Source organism: Suricata suricatta, chromosome 9, assembly GCF_006229205.1.
Source record: "Suricata suricatta isolate VVHF042 chromosome 9, meerkat_22Aug2017_6uvM2_HiC, whole genome shotgun sequence".
Lineage (NCBI taxonomy): Eukaryota > Metazoa > Chordata > Mammalia > Carnivora > Herpestidae > Suricata > Suricata suricatta.
The window spans coordinates 31,199,505-31,219,104 of NC_043708.1; the positions used below are offsets into that span (position 1 = coordinate 31,199,505).

The 19,600-nt window shown below is 53.4% G+C and overlaps 1 protein-coding gene across 4 annotated transcripts in view; it reads left to right on the top strand.

The window, feature by feature from the left end:
* ACTN1 (actinin alpha 1) overlaps positions 1–16,922 on the top strand; it is a 97,510-nt gene extending 80,588 nt beyond the window's left edge. Inside the window, exons 10-22 of one of the 4 annotated variants that reach the window (XM_029952882.1) lie at positions 703–933; positions 3,489–3,636; positions 6,783–6,933; positions 7,409–7,517; positions 8,044–8,184; positions 8,987–9,169; positions 9,687–9,821; positions 10,964–11,143; positions 11,870–12,016; positions 12,907–12,987; positions 13,452–13,517; positions 14,743–14,901; positions 16,567–16,725. In XM_029952882.1, coding sequence (XP_029808742.1) covers positions 703–933; positions 3,489–3,636; positions 6,783–6,933; positions 7,409–7,517; positions 8,044–8,184; positions 8,987–9,169; positions 9,687–9,821; positions 10,964–11,143; positions 11,870–12,016; positions 12,907–12,987; positions 13,452–13,517; positions 14,743–14,901; positions 16,567–16,725 — 1,890 coding nt within the window. Of the gene's footprint in view, positions 1–702; positions 934–3,488; positions 3,637–6,782; positions 6,934–7,408; positions 7,518–8,043; positions 8,185–8,986; positions 9,170–9,686; positions 9,822–10,963; positions 11,144–11,869; positions 12,017–12,906; positions 12,988–13,451; positions 13,518–14,742; positions 14,902–16,566 lie in introns of all 4 variants that reach the window. The other 3 variants (XM_029952885.1, XM_029952883.1, XM_029952884.1) reach the window with 3 other exon arrangements.
* Positions 16,923–19,600: the final 2,678 nt, after the last annotated feature.

The window sequence follows — 19,600 nt, forward strand, 5'->3', positions numbered from 1 at the left end:
AAGCCCTGCTCTGTCATTCTGGCTTGGTCACCTTGGCAAGTCACATAACCTCACAGTGCCTTGGTTTACCCCTCTGAAACCTGGGACAGGATCGCAGCACATAACCCCCACAAGATTCCAAGCCTCATTCCGAGGAGTCAGTCTGGGTGACACGCTGGCACCTTGCAGGTGCTCGTTCTATTTCTTGTCACCCATTCCACTCCTCCTCCACTTCCTCCACTGTCATCACCGCATCCAGGCTGTCCCCTGCCTGTGCCCCAGAAGCCAGCCTCTTCTTTTAGAGTCAGAGACCCACATTCTAGAATTCTAGACAAGGGCCGCTGGAAACAGCTGTTATGGTTGTTACTTCCTGGGCCCAGCCAGCTAGTGGAGCTAGACCCAGAGCTCGGGTCTCCTCCTGGTCAAGCCGACTTGCTACCAGGACCACGGTTCTTCCTCCAGCAGAGCAGGGCAGTTGAGTTAACCCCTTCCCCTGGCAGAGAGGAGGCCAGTGGCCAGGCTGCATGAAGCCTGTGACTCTCAGAGGGGACACCCTGGGGCCTGGCCCTACCTCCAGGGAGTGGTAGCTGGGACAGGATGCGCTGTCAGGAGCCCCCTGGCTCCCCTTCGGAGGGAAGGGGCCAAAAAGCCAGCGGAGGAAAGGGAAGCGGCCCTCGGCGCCCCCTCCCAGGCTCCTCATGCCTTTGGCATCCTCACCCTCAGCTGCTGGAGTGGATCCGCCGCACCATCCCGTGGCTGGAGAACCGGGCGCCGGAGAACACCATGCACGCCATGCAGCAGAAGCTGGAGGACTTCCGGGACTACCGGCGGCTGCACAAGCCCCCCAAGGTGCAGGAGAAGTGCCAGCTGGAGATCAACTTCAACACGCTGCAGACCAAGCTGCGCCTGAGCAACCGGCCCGCCTTCATGCCCTCTGAGGGCAGGATGGTCTCGGTGAGCACAGGGGCCCGGGTCTGGCCGCCTCCAGCCCTGAGCCGCTCCTGGCCGAGGGCAGCCCCGATGGGGTGGGCCGGGCTGCCCTCCACCTGCATACGCTGTTCCAGAAACCGTTTCTCCCTTCCCAGCCAGGCTCAAGCCCCGTCTCATCTGACCATCCCAGATCAGACCTGCCCCGCTGGCCCCCTGAATATCCACCTGGGCCTCCCAGCACCAACTCCCCCCACCTTAGAAAACCACTCTGCCCACAGAGTGCCTCTTGATGTATTGAATCAAACAGCACAATTCAGTAGCAATTGGGATAGCTTTTACTTTTTAAAAAATTTTATTATTATTCTTTAGAGAGAGAGCATGAGAACACGAGTGGGGGAGGGGCAGAGAGAGAGATTGAGAGAGAGAGAGAAAGAGAATCATAAGCAGACTCCACTCTTAGTGCAGAGCTGACCCGGGGCTCGAGCCCACAACCCTGGAATCGTGACCTGAGCCAAAACCAAGAGTCAGATGCTCAACCCACTGAGCCACTCAGGAGCTCCTCTGTGACATCTTTTTTAAGTACTTTTTAAAAAATGTATTACCTTCAACAAGTAAGGAGTTGGGTTTTTTTGTTTCTTAGGCTTTTTTTTGGGTAGGATAGTTCAAAGATACAAATATGCAAAATACAGAAAATAGAAATTAATTAAAATGTTAATTAGAATGTTTTTTGAAAAAAAGGGGTCTTTGGGGGAAAAAGATTCTTTTAGTCTATAGGTAGGATTTTAAAAATGTCTTGTTTATTTTGAGAGAGAAAGTGTATGAGTAGAGGGACGGGCTGAGAAAAAGAGAAGAAGGAATCCCAAGCGGGCTCTGAGCCATCAGCACGGAGCCCAATACGGGGCTTAATCCCACAAACTCCATCAGATCATGATCTGAGCTGAAGTCAAAAGTTGGACACTTGGGGCGCCTGGGTGGCTCAGTTAGTTAAGTGTCCAACTCTTGATTTTGGCTCAGGTCATGATCTCACAGTTCATGAGTTTGAGCCCAGCATCTGGCTCCATGCTTACAGTGTGGAGCCTGCTTAGGATTTCTTTCTCTCCCTCTCTCTGTCCCTCTTGCACTCTCCCACTCTCTCTCTTTCTCTCTCAAAAAGGAATTGGGCACTTAACCGACTGAGCACCCAGGCACCCTATGTAAGTATGATTTTTAAGGAAATTTTAAAGTATGTTTTATTTAATAAGCTGCTTAAAAAAAAAAAAAAGCTAAGGGGTTCCTAGGTGCCTCAGTAGCTTAAGCATCTGACTTCAGCTTAGGTCATGCTCTCACTGTTCATGAGTTCAAGCCCCACATCTTGAGCTTGAGCCCGCTTTGGCTTCTGTGTGTGTGTGTGTGTGTGTGTGTGTGTGTGTGTGTGTGTGTGTGTGTCTGTGTCTGCCCCTCCCCGCTCGCATTCTGTCTCTTTCTCGCTCACAAAAATAAATAAAACATTAAAAAATATAAAAAAAAAACTAAAGTTATTTTGTGAATAGCCTTCCAAGTTGTTATCTCCTTTTACATTACTTATATTATTTCCCTTTCCTTCTTGCCCTCTCTCAGACTCGGGGAGAAATGTTATGAGCCAGAGATACATGCAAAAGAAAATTTAAAAATCCACCAAGTAGAGCTTTTGGCCTTCAAAATGAGAAGTCATGAGGAGGCATGGGTATAAGAGGCAGGAAGGGGAGGGAATGGCCAGGCCGGCAAATAGCATTGGCAAGCTGGCAGGACCCCGGGGAATCTGGAGGACAGGAAGTAGGCCCTTGAGAACCGGAAGTAGGCCCTCGAGGACCGGAGGTAGGCCCTTGAGGACCGGAAGTAGGCCCTTGCCATTGCATATGCACTTTGGAAAACTGCAATCTTTTTACAGATTCCAGGCTGCAACTGCAGCTTTTAGGTGGCTAGAGCCTCAGCTGGCCAGAGGGTGCTCTGAGTGAGTTAGAAGCTCCCCCTCTGGGTGGATGCAGCCTGTCCCCCGGGCCCCCAGGTGGCACATGGGCTGCATTCAGCCCACATATGCTCAGCGGGCACCCTTGTGCTAATTGTAGGGATGACCCTGTGGGTGGCTCCCTGTCTGAAGGGCTGTGGGTTGTGCTCAGCAGCTGTCACTGTCCTCAGGTGCTTGGCCAGCTCACCCAGACCAGGGTCCTTGCAGGCTCCAGGGTACTGCCCAGAACCCAGGAGCAGATCCAGAAATGCAAGGAGGTTGGGAGGCTTCCATGCCTGATTGCTTCCTTCGGTTATTGTTCTTTTCCCCTGGCTGGCCCTACAGCCGCTGTGATTGGTCAGAATCCTGGGCCACAGAGGGGGTTGGGCTCTTTCTCCACAAGGCCGCACATCCACAGCCCTACAGCTGGGTGGCTCACGTGGACTCGGGTTTCACTCCCTGTCCAGGAGGCCTGGAGCCCAGAAGCCCAGATAACACCAGTAGAGGGCTGGGTAGGTGCATCTGAGGTGGGAAGGGGGCTTCTTCTGGAAGGCAGCTGTGTGGGTCTGGGGGGGGGGGCGGGGGGGGGCTGACTCCGTGCCTCTCATCCCTACAGGACATCAACAATGCCTGGGGCTGCCTGGAGCAGGCGGAGAAGGGCTATGAGGAGTGGCTGTTGAATGAGATCCGGAGGCTGGAGCGGCTCGACCACCTGGCAGAGAAATTCCGGCAGAAGGCCTCCATCCACGAGGCCTGGACGGACGGTAAGGCCAGCCCGACCTCCTGCCTCCCCAAGGGTTCTGACCCTCGTGCTCTGCTGACTGAACTGCCAGGCCCTGAGTCCTTTCTCTCCTGCTTTTTGTTTGTTTTGGTTTGTGTCTTACTGGTTCCTTGACCTTAGACAAGTTTATTAGCTTTTTGGTTGCTTCAGTTTCCTCGTTTGTAAAGTGGGGGTAATCAGAGTACCAACTTCATAGGTTTATGAGAATTTAATGGATTACTACATCTGATGCATCAGGCAGAGTTCCTGTCATAGCACGATGCTGTGTATGTGTAGTTTGTTGATGGTTCTTGTCATCATGATGATTTCTTCTTCTCTGAGTCAGTTAGGTTGGGGTTTGAATCCCAACTCCACCACCCAGAAGCAGAGTACATTTGGACCGGCAACTTCTGTGACATGCAGATGATCATGCGCCCTCTCCTGTGTTAGCTTCCTGGGGCCACCAGAACAAATGGCCACACGCTGGCTGGCTTAACGCAATAGACACGTGTTTTCTCACAGGTCAGGAGGAGTCCTGAGTGTCAGCATCAGCAGAATTGACGCCTTCTGGAGGCTCTGAGCGAGAGGCCGTTCGTGCTGCTTCCTGGCGCCTGGTGGTTGCTGGCCATCCTTGGTGTCATTGGCCTAGTTCAGTGCCTGCCTCCGTCCCCACATGGCTGCTTCTGTGTCTCAATGATGCAATTTCTCCTTTTGCTAATAAAGACACCAGTCATTGGATTTAGGCCCCTCCCTAATTCATATGACCTCATCTTAACTAATTGCATCTACAAAGACCCTATTTTCTTTTCTTTTTTTTAAAAATATTTATTTATTTATTGGGGTGGGGGGTGGCTGAGAAAGGACAGAGAGAGGAAGAGAGAGAATTCTAAGCAGGCTCCGCACTGTCAGCACGGAGCCTGAGGCAGGACTCAAACTCACGAACTTTGAGGTTATGACCTGAGCTGAAATCAAGAGTCAGACGCTTAACCAACTGAGCCTCCCAGGCACCCTAAGACTCTATTTTCAAATAAGGTCAGATTCTGAGTTTCTGGGTTGACATGAGTTTTGGGGGATGCTATTCAACTCAGCATATCTCCTCGTAGGATCGCTGGAGGCAGAGATGTCACAAGTACATTTTATGCTTAGTGTGGTACCTACCTGGAACATAGAATGGTGGCCTTGGCTATTTTCCCTCCACTGCCTTCCGGCCTCCAATTATAGTGGCCTGGAGCCTTTGACCCATTAGCACAAGTGTGTTTCCATCCCTCCAACTCAGATGCACTTGTTGCCGTATCTGATGTCTGCTTGTTGGCAGCTGAAGTTAACTCCAAAGAGAGAGAATCACACTTGGAATCATCTTTTCCTCAGAACTTGGGCCAGGGCTGGAGAGGAATCCACACTGCTTATCTCCTAGGGTCCTGCAGCCACTCCAGCTGGAGCCTATGTGGCAGACCCTATTGGCCAGCAGAGCACAACATCCCCCAACTCTCCCATTTGGTTCCATTGTGCTCCTCTGATCTTAGGCTGGAGATGATTACCGACAACCATATGCTGTGGCCACTCAGGCTCGCTTGGCTTGGTAGGAGATGAGAGTGTGTTTAACTCAGCCTGACGAGGTTGGGTTTAGCTCCATGTTGTAAGAACACTTAGATGTGAGGTTGCTGCCCCTCAACTCCACCGCACATGCAGGAAGTTCTTTACGTAGGTGTGGGTGGTGCAGAGTAGTGGGGACTGTACCAGTTCACCCATGTGCTTCTGCCGTGTCCTCTCCAGGGCCAGGGAACCGCTCACAAAAAGGTACAGAGCGGGGACCCCAAGCCCCCAGCAAGGACATGACAAGTGCTAACAGTAGACGCGGGCACAGCCTCTGGCCAAAGCAGTCTGGCAACACATCCGCACCTAACAGTGCTCTCACCTGCTGACCTAGGAGTTCTTGAGACCGTCTAAAGAATTCACCCTAAACGGGGGGAAGTCACAGGTCTACAGAGGCTTCCCATGAGACCCTCTATAATAGCGCAAGCTGAGCAGCCTGAACGCTGCACATTTAGGGCGGCAGTGGTCACAGGGTGGTGGTTTGGCCACGTGACGGAACGCTGGCCACCGGACAGGGCACATGGGAAAGCTGGAGCTGGAGCAGAGACTCTGATGGTGTGCTGCTGAGTGTTTGGCAAGCAGGAAGCATAATTTACATATACTCTCTGGTTTTACCACAGTAGCTATATAAGGAAAGACTGAAAAGGAGAAGCTAAGTAGGCTCCTCTGTAATTTTTTCCCCCCTAAACTTGTCATATTATTATTTTGATTTAAAGAAAAGGAAAGTAGAGGGGCGCCTGGCTGGCTCAGTCAGAGGTGCATGCAACTCTTGATCTCAGGGTCATGAATTCGAGCCCCACACTGGCTGTAGAGATTACTTAAAAATAAAATCTTTAAAAAAAAAAAAAAAAGAGAGGAAAGGAAAGAAGGTCCACATTAGTCATAGCCTCCAGCCTCACAGCCCAGCTTCCATTTGCTGAGCAGGGCTGAGTATCCCTGATGGATGCAGACGTGGAGGTTGGGCGTCAGGTGAGGCCAGGGCAGCTCCAGGTATTTCCTGAGACAGCTGGCAGACATGTCACGACAGGCCCAGGAGGTTCATTTCTCGTCCCATTTCCTCTTGGGAAAGAAGGATCCAAGAAATGCAAGCCCTGCCCCACTCCTCAAGAGAGGGCAATATCCCTGACAGAATATTCTGGCCAGTAATGGATTATGTGGGGAGGGCATTGAGACAAACTGAGATTAATTAAGGGGAGGGGTCCCTGCAGGGCTGCTGGGGGCCAGCAACAATAGCTGGAGAAATTCTAAAGATGGGCAGCCCTGAGGTGCCTGGTTATATCGTAGGGCATAGCCTGACAAACCTTTGTATGTAACTGCTCCTCGTGGCCATGGAATATGATACATGTTCCGTGGAAGGTAGTAACTCCCTCATCTGGCCGCTCGGGGATGTTCAGTCGCACATCGGCTTTCTTGAATTGCAGATGATGATAGCTTTCTGGTGGACATCTTCTGGGGATGTGCTCTGGGAAATGGGGCTCCTGGGGCTCCGAGGGGTGGGTGGTTGGGGCCAAGAAGACGGCTTCTGCTCAGCCTTATGTCCCCCCTCTTCGAACCCAGGCAAAGAGGCTATGTTACGGCAGAAGGATTATGAGACCGCCACCCTCTCGGAGATCAAGGCCCTGCTCAAGAAGCATGAGGCCTTTGAGAGCGACCTCGCCGCCCACCAGGACCGTGTGGAGCAGATTGCAGCCATCGCGCAGGAGCTCAAGTACGCAATGGCCAGCGAGGGCCGGGGCTGCAGGGAGCAAGTGGGGCATGGCCATGACAAGTGAGCAGGGTAGGCACAGCCGGTGTCCCTCTGGGAAGGGCGTCAGTACAGAAGACTCTGGGCATCGCCCAAGTGGAGAATGAGTCCATGGCCCTTCCTACAGAGGGCCTCCGGTCTTTACCTGTGACTAGTATAGGACCAGAGGATGACCATGCACCCTGAGCTCTTGCCGGGCCTCAGTGGATCCCTGCCATTGGGCATTGGGGTCAAGACTGGCATCACCTCCAGCTCAGGTGCCCTTAGGACTGGCCTTCGTTCATCTCCCAGCGGTCCTCTGCAGGCCACGGAGATGGCGGGGGGTAGGGGGGCATATGGAAGGTCTTGATGAAGGGAGCGCATCCCCAGCCCCATGGAGAAGAGAGCAGGCCATGGAGGTAACCTGGGTCACATGACTCTTCTGTCTCTTCCGTTCCAGTGAGTTGGACTATTACGACTCACCCAGTGTCAATGCCCGGTGCCAAAAGATCTGTGACCAGTGGGACAATCTGGGAGCCTTAACCCAGAAGCGGAGGGAAGCTCTGGAGGTGAGGGCCCCTGAGGGAGATGGAGGCCAGCCTCTAGCAGCTCTGTGCACCTCTTACTTCTTTGTGAGGCACTTTGCTTTGGGCTAAAAGGCTCCACTGCGTTTCCTGGACCTGCCCTGGCCTGACATTGAAGGTTCACCCTGGCACTGGATTGGGCTTTGCCTTAATTGGAGATGCCTCCTTTCCGGCCCTAACCATACCTCATCCTCATGGTTCAGTGCACGTCACAGCCCAACCCCAGCTGTTTGAGGACTTTCCTACTGACAAACCAGTCTGGGCACCAGGCTGGGTGATTCCAATGTGGGATGGTCCATACCGCCCCCCCCCGCACCCCGACGTTAAGAACTGGTGTCCCAGAGAAAGTCTGCTCTTTCCGTATGACTCAGTCTGGTGCTTCCAGACCTGAACCAGCCCTTGGAGGCTCAGGGGAGGGGCGAGGGGAGGGGGGGAGCAGGGAATGGTGATGCTGGCTCTGACTCTGCTGAAACCTTTCTATCCACCCCCTCCCCTCAATTACCCTTCCCAGCGGACAGAGAAATTGCTGGAGACCATTGACCAGCTGTACTTGGAGTATGCCAAGCGCGCTGCTCCCTTCAACAACTGGATGGAGGGGGCCATGGAGGATCTGCAGGACACCTTCATTGTGCACACCATCGAGGAGATCCAGGTGTGCCGCCGCCCCCTCACCCCGGAAGCCACCCCCCCACCCCCGCCACCCATGGAAACCTCATTCTGCAAACCCTTACTCTTGCAAGACTGCTCTGTAGGGAGAGGATGGAGGGATGGGGACAGCATCCAAGGAGTTGATAGACTTGGAAGAACTGCATTTTATTTATTTTGACTAGGTCATCTATGCAGATGTACAAAATCGAAAAGATAGAAAGAATAGACAATAAGTCCTCCCTCCTGCCTTTGTCCCCCAGCCCCACAGCCTTTGCATAGGCAGGCAAAGATACTTGTGTATTAACACGTTCTTCCCCATACCCCTTTTGAATACAAAAGGTAGCTTTTATTGGATACTGGACTCTGAACCTTTATCTTGGACTTAATATTTCGGAGTTCATTGTGTAGTAATAAACTGCTTCCTCATTCTTTTATACAGCTGTAGAGTATTCGATTTAAAAGATTTGGCAAAGGAAGCCTGGGTGGGGGGAGGTCACCTGGGGAGCAGACTTGTCCCCAACCTGACTGTGGGACCACACTCTAGGATGGTTGCTCCTTCACCAGCCCTAAGCACGAAGCTATTGCTTTAACGGCTCTGCCTTCACCCTCACCCCCACTCCCATGGCCAGCCCTGCTCTCCTGGTTCTCAGCCATGAGCATCCTAGGTTGATGCTCCAGGTCTCCCAGCTGGTATGGGGCCAGGCCTTCCATGGCCTTCCCACCCCCTCTACCCTGGGACCTGCAGGGCTCTCTTCGTTCATCTTGCCCACACAAGGCACCAGTCACTGTGTTTCTCTTGCACCCAGGGATTGACCACAGCCCATGAGCAGTTCAAGGCCACCCTCCCTGATGCCGACAAGGAACGCCTGGCCATCCTGGGTATCCACAACGAGGTGTCCAAGATTGTCCAGACCTACCACGTCAACATGGCGGGCACCAACCCCTACACCACCATCAGTCCTCAGGAGATCAATAACAAGTGGGACCACGTGAGTCCAAGGGCTGGGTGGGACATGGTGGCCAAGCCATCGGAAGTTTAAAATTTTTTTTTTTAAGTTTATTCATTTTTGAGAGAGAGACAGAATATGAGCAGGGGAGGGGCAGAGAGAGAGATTGAGGGAGACACAGAATCCAAAGCAGGCTCTAGGCTCTGATCATCAGCACAGAGCCCGACGTGGGGCTCGAACTCACAAATGTAGAGATCATGACCTTAGCTGAAGTTAGACGCTCGACCGACTGAGCCACCCAGGCGCCACATCGGAAGATTTAAGGAGTTTGTCTTTTTGTTGTTGCTTTTCATTGACTTTATTTTTTTTCATTATTACATGGTGAGCACTCATCTGTCAAGTTAATAATGAATGACTGAATTTCTGCAACATGTCAATATGTTCACTCCTGCTCTATTACTGACTGGCCCCTTCCCTTCATGGCTCCTCCATTTTCGCATCTGAAGTAAGGGGCAGGTGGCTGGCCTTTCCCCAAGTCCCATGATTGTCCCCACCCCAGGTGCGGCAGTTGGTGCCACGGAGGGACCAGGCCCTGACGGAGGAGCATGCCCGCCAGCAGCACAACGAGAGGCTACGCAAGCAGTTCGCGGCCCAGGCCAATGTCATCGGGCCCTGGATTCAGACCAAGATGGAGGTGAGTCCCATCATGGGAGGCACGGGTGGTCGTTCCCACCCCTTCCCAGCACTGTCCCAGCTGGTCAGGCTTGCCCAGTCTCCTCCTTGGCGAGGCTCATGGAGGAACGTGCGGTCTGCTGCCCTACTGTGGGTGCGGAGCCTGTCAGGGAAGGCCAGTGGGTTGGTCCCAATGTCTGGCTTGGGAGCGAGGACCCGGACAGGGATGCCCCCGAAGAGCCACCTGAGACAGTCCTGTTGAGGGATGAGTGCCTGTGAAACTGACTAGCTTATACTTTGTCCTTTGGCTTATTTGGCTGACCAGGCCTCCCTTCTTCCTGAGCAGAGAGAAGGATCTTTCCAGAGACAGAACTGAGACTCGGGCAAGCATGGAATGTTTGCTGAATTGTTGGGCCAGATATCGGGGTGCTGTAGATCCGGGAAGGGGGCTCTGCTTGGGTTAAAGCATGGTGTCCCTCTGAGCTCCTTGAGGGCAAAGACCATGTGTCAAGGTCATGTTTGCGTCTCTCCTGTACCCCAGCCTCCCCTGCTTAGCACATTGTGTGTAGTAGGTGCTCAGGAAATATTTGCTGGGTCGAACTGAGTGCACAGAAAGGGCTTTTACAAACGATGTTTGTTTACACGGATGAAGGACAGGCAGAAAGGGTGATTAGGCCTGGCCCGTGGGACAGGTGGGACTGAGGCAGACCAAGGCAGGCATAGCCACGGAGGAGGTAAGTCCGGTGCTCTGAGGCTGTGAGGAATCTGGCTCCCTGAGCACAGAGAGAGTCCCTGAGGTGGATGACAATTGGGAACAAGGCTTGGGTAGGGAGTTTGAATGGCAAGCAGAGGAATGAGCATTTAGGTTAGCAAGTGACCTTGCAGCCCCTTGCTGAGGTTGAGAGCGACTCGAGAGACAGGAGGTGTTTCATCTGGTGATGACAGTGTTTGTCATACCCCTTTGCGATGCTATTTCCATGCCAAAGCGCGTCCCTGCTGAATGTGTCTTGCTCTTGGCTTACTAATTACCACTGACGAGTTTCCTGGTGTTGGGGTAGGAACCGAGAATCATCTGAGGGCTGACCAGTGACCTAGGCACCCCGGTCCTTACCCTGGGGGTGCAGAGTGGGGTGGTCTAACCAGGGCTTCCTTCCCGGTGAGCAGGAGATTGGGCGGATCTCCATTGAGATGCACGGGACCCTGGAGGACCAGCTCAGCCACCTGCGGCAGTACGAGAAGAGCATCGTCAACTACAAGCCCAAGATCGACCAGCTGGAGGGCGACCACCAGCTCATCCAGGAGGCGCTCATCTTCGACAACAAGCACACCAACTACACCATGGAGGTGGGTGGCACCTTCTCCAGGAAGGGAGCCTCGGATCCCATTCTGCTCCCTCCTCCCCTGGGCTGGGGCAGGGGGCACTCACCCACCTTCCAAGGAAGCTGGTCCATACCAGGAGGACAGACTCTTTGGAGTGAGGGGATGCTCACCGCTCCTCACTCCTGCAGCTCGGGGTCTTCAGTCCTCCGGGCCTTCTGAATTTCCCAGGGAGCTTACTGAGAATGCAGACTTCCATTCTCCATCTCCAGAATTTGGTTTACGAGGTCGGGGGTGGGGCTGAGAAATCAAAGTTTTTAACAAGCACCCTGGTGATCCAGATGCGGGTGGTCTCCAAACACTGGCTTAGGCACCTGCTTTCCAAGTGATGAATTGTTTGGGCCGTGAAGGCGCGTACGTGAGGTCACAGAGCGGGATGTAGGGGGAGTTGCGCAGGCTTTTTCTCTAATCCTTCCCTCTGCTAAACTTGCCCTCCTTCCTGACCTGACCCGCGCTGTCGGTTCTGGTCTCGGCTGTCCCAGTCGGAGGCCACCACCCTGCCTCAGCTTCCCTTTTCACCATCTGGGGTCTGTGTCCTAGTGTGCTGTCCCTGTCCTGGTGACGCTGTCAGTCTAGACAGAAGGCTGGATTTGATTGCTTGGGCCATTTGGACAGTTGGGGACGGAGTTGCCAGGAGCAGCCTGGGTCCGGGCCTGGGGCCCCTTGGCTGACAGGCCCCTCATGCGCCCCCAGCACATCCGTGTGGGCTGGGAGCAGCTTCTGACCACCATCGCCAGGACCATCAACGAGGTGGAGAATCAGATCCTGACCCGCGATGCCAAAGGCATCAGCCAGGAGCAGATGAACGAGTTCCGGGCCTCCTTCAACCACTTTGACCGGGTGAGAGCCCTGCACTTAGAGCAGCCCCAGCCCCTGCCCCAGGGCTTTGGAGGGCACTGCCGGGGGGGTGGGCAGCCACACCGGGCCAGTCCCTGGGCAGGAAGTGCTGACAGCCTGTCCTGGTGTCCTGTGAATTTCCCTGCTTTTCTGGAGCAAGAGTTCGTGGGGTGGATGGAGAGCGGATCTTTGGCCCATGACGCTTGCTCTCCTGTCATGAAGGGTCAGCCCTTGGGAGCAAGGCTATCATGGCCATAAGGGCAGGCCTGCTGTCCCCTGGCTGTGGGGATTATTGCTTGCCTCTGCCTGGGGACAGAGGGGCAGCGACTTCCACCCCACCGCACCCCCACCCCTGCAGCCTTTGGGAGATGCTACGGGGGAGACAGTGATGTTAGTCTTGGGTTCTCATTCTAGCTCGGGGACAGGTTCTTTGTGGGCTGCCCCTCCCAGTGCCCTGGGGCTCCGGGGCAGCCAGAGGGGTGGAAGCATGGGGCCAGGTGCTGCTCACCACCCCTGCCTGCCTCACGGACCTCCAGCCTCCTGGTGGGATGGGGGAGGCCCTCTTGGAAAGCCGGGGCTGGGCACTGGGGCAGGGGTGGGCTGGGCACCCCCATGGCTCACCGAGCTCCCCTCTGGCCTGCGTCCTGGAGCAGGGCTGTGTGCGCCAGGGAAGGGGGCACCCTCTGGACCTCGTCTGTGTGTCTAACCGTGTGCACTTTTATTTCCCCTCCTCCCCTGCCCCTTCCGCCCTCCACCTCCCCGTCCGCATGCCTTTGTCCCTGTGTCTCCCCACACACACCACCCTCCACCCGGGGCATGGCCCACCCCCTCCCCTCACGGCCTCCACCTCCCTGGCACCGCATGGCTCGCTGCCTGGCGCACGGCGGCCCCAGGATCACTCCGGCACGCTGGGTCCCGAGGAGTTCAAAGCCTGCCTCATCAGCTTGGGTTATGATATTGGCAACGACCCCCAGGTACTTGCCTCTGCATGGAGCACGCTCAGGGGTGGCATCCGGGGCGAGAAATAACGCGTCTCTCCTTTTTCTTTTCTCTCTCTGTCTGGATCTCCCTGTCTTCCCTTTCCTGTGGGCCTCGGGGCTCGTCCTCTGCTGCTGTCTCTGCCTGGCCCGCGTCGGGCTCCTTTCCCCACTGCTCCGACCTCTGACCTCTGTCCTTGGTTGTCTTCCGTGGGAACCTGCTCGGGGCCCACCCTCCTCTCTCCTCGTCGCTCTCCATCCTGTGGACGGACTTTTGCATCTCCCTATTCTTTCTTCTCCTGTGGATGTGTCTCTTCCTGTGTTCCTTTCCCCCTCCGAACCTCCCAACCATACACCTCGACTTCCCCTCTGGCCGTCTGTGCCCTGTCTTCCTGGCCCCGGGCCGGCCCTTCCTTCTCCTGCCTCTGACTCTCCTGTGTCTTGGCACCACTGCCCCACAGAAGAAGACAGGCATGATGGACACGGATGATTTCCGCGCCTGCCTTATCTCCATGGGTTACAACATGGTAATGTAAACCCCACCCTCTGTTCTGACGAGGGCCAGCCAGCTGGCCAGAGAGGCCAGGTCCTGGCCAGGGCAGGCTGGAGGCCTCAGGCTAGGGGCTGCTCTCCCCAGAGGGGCCTGATGATTCCAGTCCGTGGGGAAGATGGCATCCTGCTGTCTGGGCCCAGCCTCGTCATGGCCTACACATATCCCAGCAGCCTGGCATTCTTGCCTCCATCTCTGTGCTGGCGGATCTTTTGGTACTTACTGTGGAGATGGGCTTTTTCACTCCCATGTTGGATGGCGGGGCTGACCCCAAGCCTAGCAGGAAGGACTGGTAGTTTGGCCTTTCCAGGGCAGGGTTGGTTCTATTTTATCTTTTCATGGAGCACAGAGATTTCTGCCACTGCCCTGGTGGCAGCTCCAGCCACGCCTGCCCCCGCAGGCCTTCACAACCTTCTCAGTTGTCTGCCCTCGTGCAGGCCTTCTGAGCAGAGCAGGGGCCTTAGCTGGGCGGCCAGGCAGCTCCTGGGCCCTGATGCAGAGCCCGGCGTGTGGGCTGCCCAGGGCAGAGCAAGGGCACAGGTGCTCTGTGCGGTGAGCCCGGGAGTAAATCCCAGCTCTGCCATCGCCAGCTTGGGGACCGGGCTGAGTTGAGGGGAACGCTGCAGGACTGTCGTCAAGGTTAAATAAAGGAACTTCCATGAACGCTGGGCATGTGTCTGACATACAGAAAGTACAGCGTGGTGGGGAGAGCGCAGGTTGGATGTGACCCATCCAAGTTCAAATCCTAACTCTACTACTCACTGGCTGTGTGACCTTGAGGGAGTCACCAAGCCTGTCTGAGCCTCAGATTTCTCATGTGGAAACCTTATGGAAATCATGAATATCTGTCCTCTGGTTGTGGTGGGGGTTAAGTGAGATGAAATCGGTACGGTGGCTAGAATAGTGCCTGGTACACGGCGTATGCTCTCTGGTGCTCGCCACTGCGGCTCTTAGCAGCGTTATCAGCATTTGCTCCACCGGGAACCTGTCGGGGGCGGGATGCCTGAACCGGGTCTCCACTCCCAGATGTTGTGTCCCTGTCGTGCCCCAGGGACAGCCCAGGTTAGGCCAGAGGGCCGCTGTGCTGCCCTCTGACAGCTTCAGGCTACTCTGAGCCCCCTGGGGCTTCCGGACCGTATGACAGGTCCCCAGCAGGCTGTGGCAGAGAGGCTGACAGGCCTGGCGTTGGCTTTTCTCTCCAGGGAGAGGCAGAATTTGCCCGCATCATGAGCATTGTGGACCCCAACCGCCTGGGGGTAGTGACATTCCAGGCCTTCATCGACTTTATGTCTCGGGAGACGGCCGACACAGACACAGCAGACCAAGTCATGGCCTCCTTCAAGATCCTGGCTGGGGACAAGGTGGGTCTGCTATGGTGTGGGCACCATGCAGGGTGCCGTGTGACCTGGAGGGGAAGCTGCCTGCACCCCATGGCCCCTTCCACCCACTGGGCCTCCTGCTGCTGTCTACCTGTCCCCGTTTCTGTAATGCTGGGGCATCCACAAAGGTGTTAGGACACAGTACTAACTTTAAAGGGGTCTCCTGCCAGGGCATGGGACACTTAGGATGGAGTGATGAGTGGCAGAGGTGGGTAGAGTGGGGTGGGGTATGTGGCAGAGTGATGTAAGGGTGACATCTGAGTTACATCACTCTGAGCACAGGCGCGGCAGATTGGTGGGGAGCAGGAGAGAAGCATGCTCCTCATTTTTGTACCCTGATCGGCAGTCAGTTTTGGTTTCCAAATTTCCCAAGTTCTGTGTAATGGAAAAGTGGGAGCACTAGGAGAAACTAACAAAGCGGGGGGGATGTCTAGGGGCCGGATTTCCTTTCCATACAACTCATAGGATACTCTCTGATGCCATCCTTTTTTTTTTTAGACCAAAAATATTCAGTTATAAAAAATGAAAGCCAATAGGGACTATAGTTTCAGAAATGCCTCAATCTATAAGGAAAAAAAGACTGAACCTATAGAAGTTCCTAAAGGTCTGGTTTAAGTCTGAGGACACCCTAGGGGCACCTGGGTGGCTCAGTCAGTTAAGCGGCCGACGTCAGCTTAGGTCATGATCTCACGGTTCGTGGGTTCGAGCTCCGCATCGGGCTCTGTGCTGACAGCTCAGAACCTGGAGCCCGCTTCTGATTCTGTGTCTCCCTCTTTCTCTGACTGTCCCCCACTCACGCTTTGTGTGTGTCTCTCTCTCAAAAATAAATAAATGTTTAAAAAAAATTTAAAAAGAAAAAGGGGACCCTATCAGAGTCCTACCTAGAGCCAGAATGACCCTGAGAATCCACCTTGTTGAAGTGACTCTGGGTCTCCAAGGCCCAGAAAGGGGCCTGGTCTCCTGACTTCTGTAGTGACCAGAGGCCAACTCCATGCTCCTTGAAACTGGTTCCTAGAGGACTCTGGCAAGAAGTAGGACATGGGGTGAGGGGCCCACCTTGTGGGTCAGATCTGAGAGTGAACTCCTTTGGAGCCTAAAGCTCCCAAGAGAAGCAGCTTCTAAGGAGGCCTGTCCCGGGCAAGCAGACCCCTGGACCGGGAGCCTGGCGAGGCGGGGGCAGGCCCACATCCCGCAAACGAGGTTGAGATACCGTCTGTGGCCGGATGTCAAACTCGGATGCTCACTGTATTTGCTGAAATGACATGACCTCCACAGAACCCAGCTCGAGTGCGGGTGGGGTCTCCCGTGTCCCACCAGAGTCCCTGTTGGTGTCCCTGCAGACTAGGGGGATGCATGAAATCATAGGTGCAGTTACCACTTTGAATTAGCTTGGAGGCAGGCGCAAGTAGGTATTGAAATGGCAAACGAGATTTTAAATGCGTTATGTGTTTTGCGGTGTGTACGTAGGCATGTGTATGCATAAGAAACACGCGTGTATGTGTGTGTGTGTGTACATGGTGTACGTGTGGGGGCGTGTGCACACGCCCAGGTCTGCGTACCCACAGGCAGGAGGCGGGGCCGGGCGGGCCGGGCACTTCCTGCCGCCCTGAGTGACGTCCCCGCCCGCCCTGCCCACTCTCTCTGCAGAACTACATCACGGTGGACGAGCTGCGCCGCGAGCTGCCGCCGGATCAGGCGGAGTACTGCATCGCCCGGATGGCCCCCTACACCGGCCCCGACGCCGTGCCCGGTGCTCTGGACTACATGTCCTTCTCCACGGCGCTGTACGGCGAGAGCGACCTCTAACCCGCCCAGGCCCCGGCCCGCGCCCTCGCCCCGCCCGCTGTGCGCCCCCCGCCCCCGCCCGCCCAGGTCTGGTCTCCTGGCTCAGCCTCGTCGCGGGCGAGCCAGGACCCACGTGGCATCGAGCCTCCCCGCCCGCAAAGTGACAGTTTACAAAATTATTTTCTGCAAAAAAGAAAAAAAAAGTTACGTTAAAAAAAGTATAAAAAAACCAAAAAACCACATATTTTATTATAGAAAAAGTATTTTTTTCTCCACCAGACTTCAACGGAAAAGAGGAAAATTTAACTGTTTGCACCGAAATGTTTTGTTTTGTTGTGACATAGGAAAATAACCAAGCACAATGTTATATTCCATACTTTTTATCGATTTTTTTTTCCCTCTCTGTATCATCTGCTGTATTCATTTCTCCAATCTCATGTCCTCCTTGATGTGGGAGCGGGGGGTGGGGGTAGGGGGCATCTCGTCAGAAGGCACATTGGTGCATGTGTGTTTGCTAGCTCACTTGTCCATGAAAATATTTTATGATATTAAAGAAAATCTTTTGAAATGGCTGTTTTTTAAGGAAGAGAATTTATGTGGCTTGTCTTCTCGTTTTTAAGTCCTGAGGTGTGGTGAGCCTCTTTGTCAGCACACACTTTTTTTTCCTTTTCAATTTTATTATTGCCAATTGAAAATGGTCAGAATAAGATTGGAGAGTGCGGACAACCTTGATATTGCTTGTCACACACTGTATTAAAGCGACAGCGTTCCCATGACAGCTTTTTGCTTGCTTCTTGCTTACTGTTTTCCAGAAGTGTGTATGTGGTGGGGGAGGAGTGGTCAAGGATGATGTGGGGCACCTGTAGCCAATCTTAATATGTTTATGACCTTGGCACAGCCAATCCAAGAGTCCGACACTTTTACCGACTCCGCCACCCAGGGCGCCCCTCTTTAATTTAAAAAAGAAAAGGTGGTTTCCTCAGAAGGCTCCTATGAGGTGAGAATAAGGTTATGGATGGATAGGGAAGGGACTCTTTAATGATAAATCCTACCTTTGTTTTCTACGGCATCGAACAGCCCTGTGACATCCGTGTGCCCCCCGTCCTTGTATTTTAGTTTGGAGGGAGCACACTGAAGTGTCCCCGTAGGAGCCCTCCCACCTCAGACAACAGCTGTCCAGCATCTCCTGGGACCTTGCTAGAAATACGGAGTCTCAGGCCCCACCCCTGACTTTCAGAGTCCGAATCTGCATTTTTTTTTAATGTTTATTTATTTATTTTTTTGAAAGAGAAATAGAGTGCAAGTGGGGGAGGGGCAGAGAGAGAGAGGGTGACACAGAATCAGAAGCAGGCTCCGGGCTCTGAACTGTCAGCACAGAGCCCGACACAGGGCTCAAACCCACGACCCATGAGATCATGACCTGAGCTGAAGTCGGTTGCTTAACCGACTGAGCCACCCATGCACCCCCAGAATCTTCATTTTAACAAGATCCCCAGGGGACCTGTGTGCACTGCTCTAGCTTCTGTTTTTTCTCCTTCTCTGTGTCTCCTCCCTGAGGCTGTCTTATTTCAACTACAGGGGGTGAACATTGATCCTACCAGCAATAGCAGTGCCGCAGACTGCCATTTCTCAGATAGGTAAACTGCACTACAGCTCCCTTATCTGTTAAGTGGGAATAATAGTGCTCTTGGAAAGCCAACGAGGTAACACATAGAGCTCCAAGAATGTTAGAACATTCTGGAATACACATTGCCCAGGGAAAGAGGCAAGAAAGGCTGTTCAGAAGGAAGGACGTGGGGTAGAGGTTGGCATTTGCTTTGGGAAACATTCTTGTAGCTTTTACCACTGGCGGGTAAAAAGTCTGGTAAATGCTAGGTGTCGGTGTGCTGTGGGTGTAGCCGGTGCACGGCCAGAGCCTGGGCTCGGAGCGTCAGAGTCCTCTGAGAGAGGCCAATATACAAGGTCCCTTCTTTTAGCTGTTTATACCCAAGTCTAACTAAGGGCACAGTGGGAAAGAAATTGAGGAGAAAGGGAAATTGTTCCAACGAGAAAGTTTCCTCTACCCGGGGTGCAAGCCCTTTACCATACCTCGATTTCCAGAGATATGATCAATCAACCTTTTCACTGTTGACTTAGAAAAGAATTTGTGTAAGAGTTATTTCAACAAAAGTATGCTTATTGAGTCATTCCGCGTCCTTTAGAGAAATGCCCTTATTGGATTTTTTTCAGGATTCAACTGTGCTTGTATGTATGCAAATGATTCTAGTTCCTTTAAACGTCCAATCTCTTCGAGAGGTAAAAATGTAAAACCTATTTCTTAACCTTTTAGGTCACCACGCTTTTGTCTTATTAACAACATAATTTTTTCTGTAAAAATAAAAACACTCTTGCTTGTCCTAACTAATCATTCATACATTTTAAGCTAACCACCCCTGAACAGCCCCATTTAGATCTCCCAAAATAAGTTCCTTTAAATATTTTAAACATATTTACTAATTTTACTAATTCTTTCTAGTACATCAGACTCCCAGCCAAGGCAAGTTCAAGTCGAAGCAGCAAAGTCTTGCTCAGCACAAAGCAGTTGAAATATAAATGCAAATCAAGTTCTCTGGAGCAGCGGAAGGCCATTTACTAACAATTCTCTTACACCTCCAAAATTAAAATCATGTATCTAATTTCAGTTACACATTCCAGATGAAAATCCCAAAGCAGATACATGTTGGGTTCTCTTACGTGTTCAAATTCCTTGAATTAATCCACAGGTTGTCAGGGGTATAAGCCTGCTGAACTCCCCTCCCCCTGCCCCGCCCAGAATCTGAATACTGAGAGTCTGACTTACTTCATCCATTTACTCATTTCTATAGAGGTGATTTCAAGCCTTCCTCTTGCTCACTGC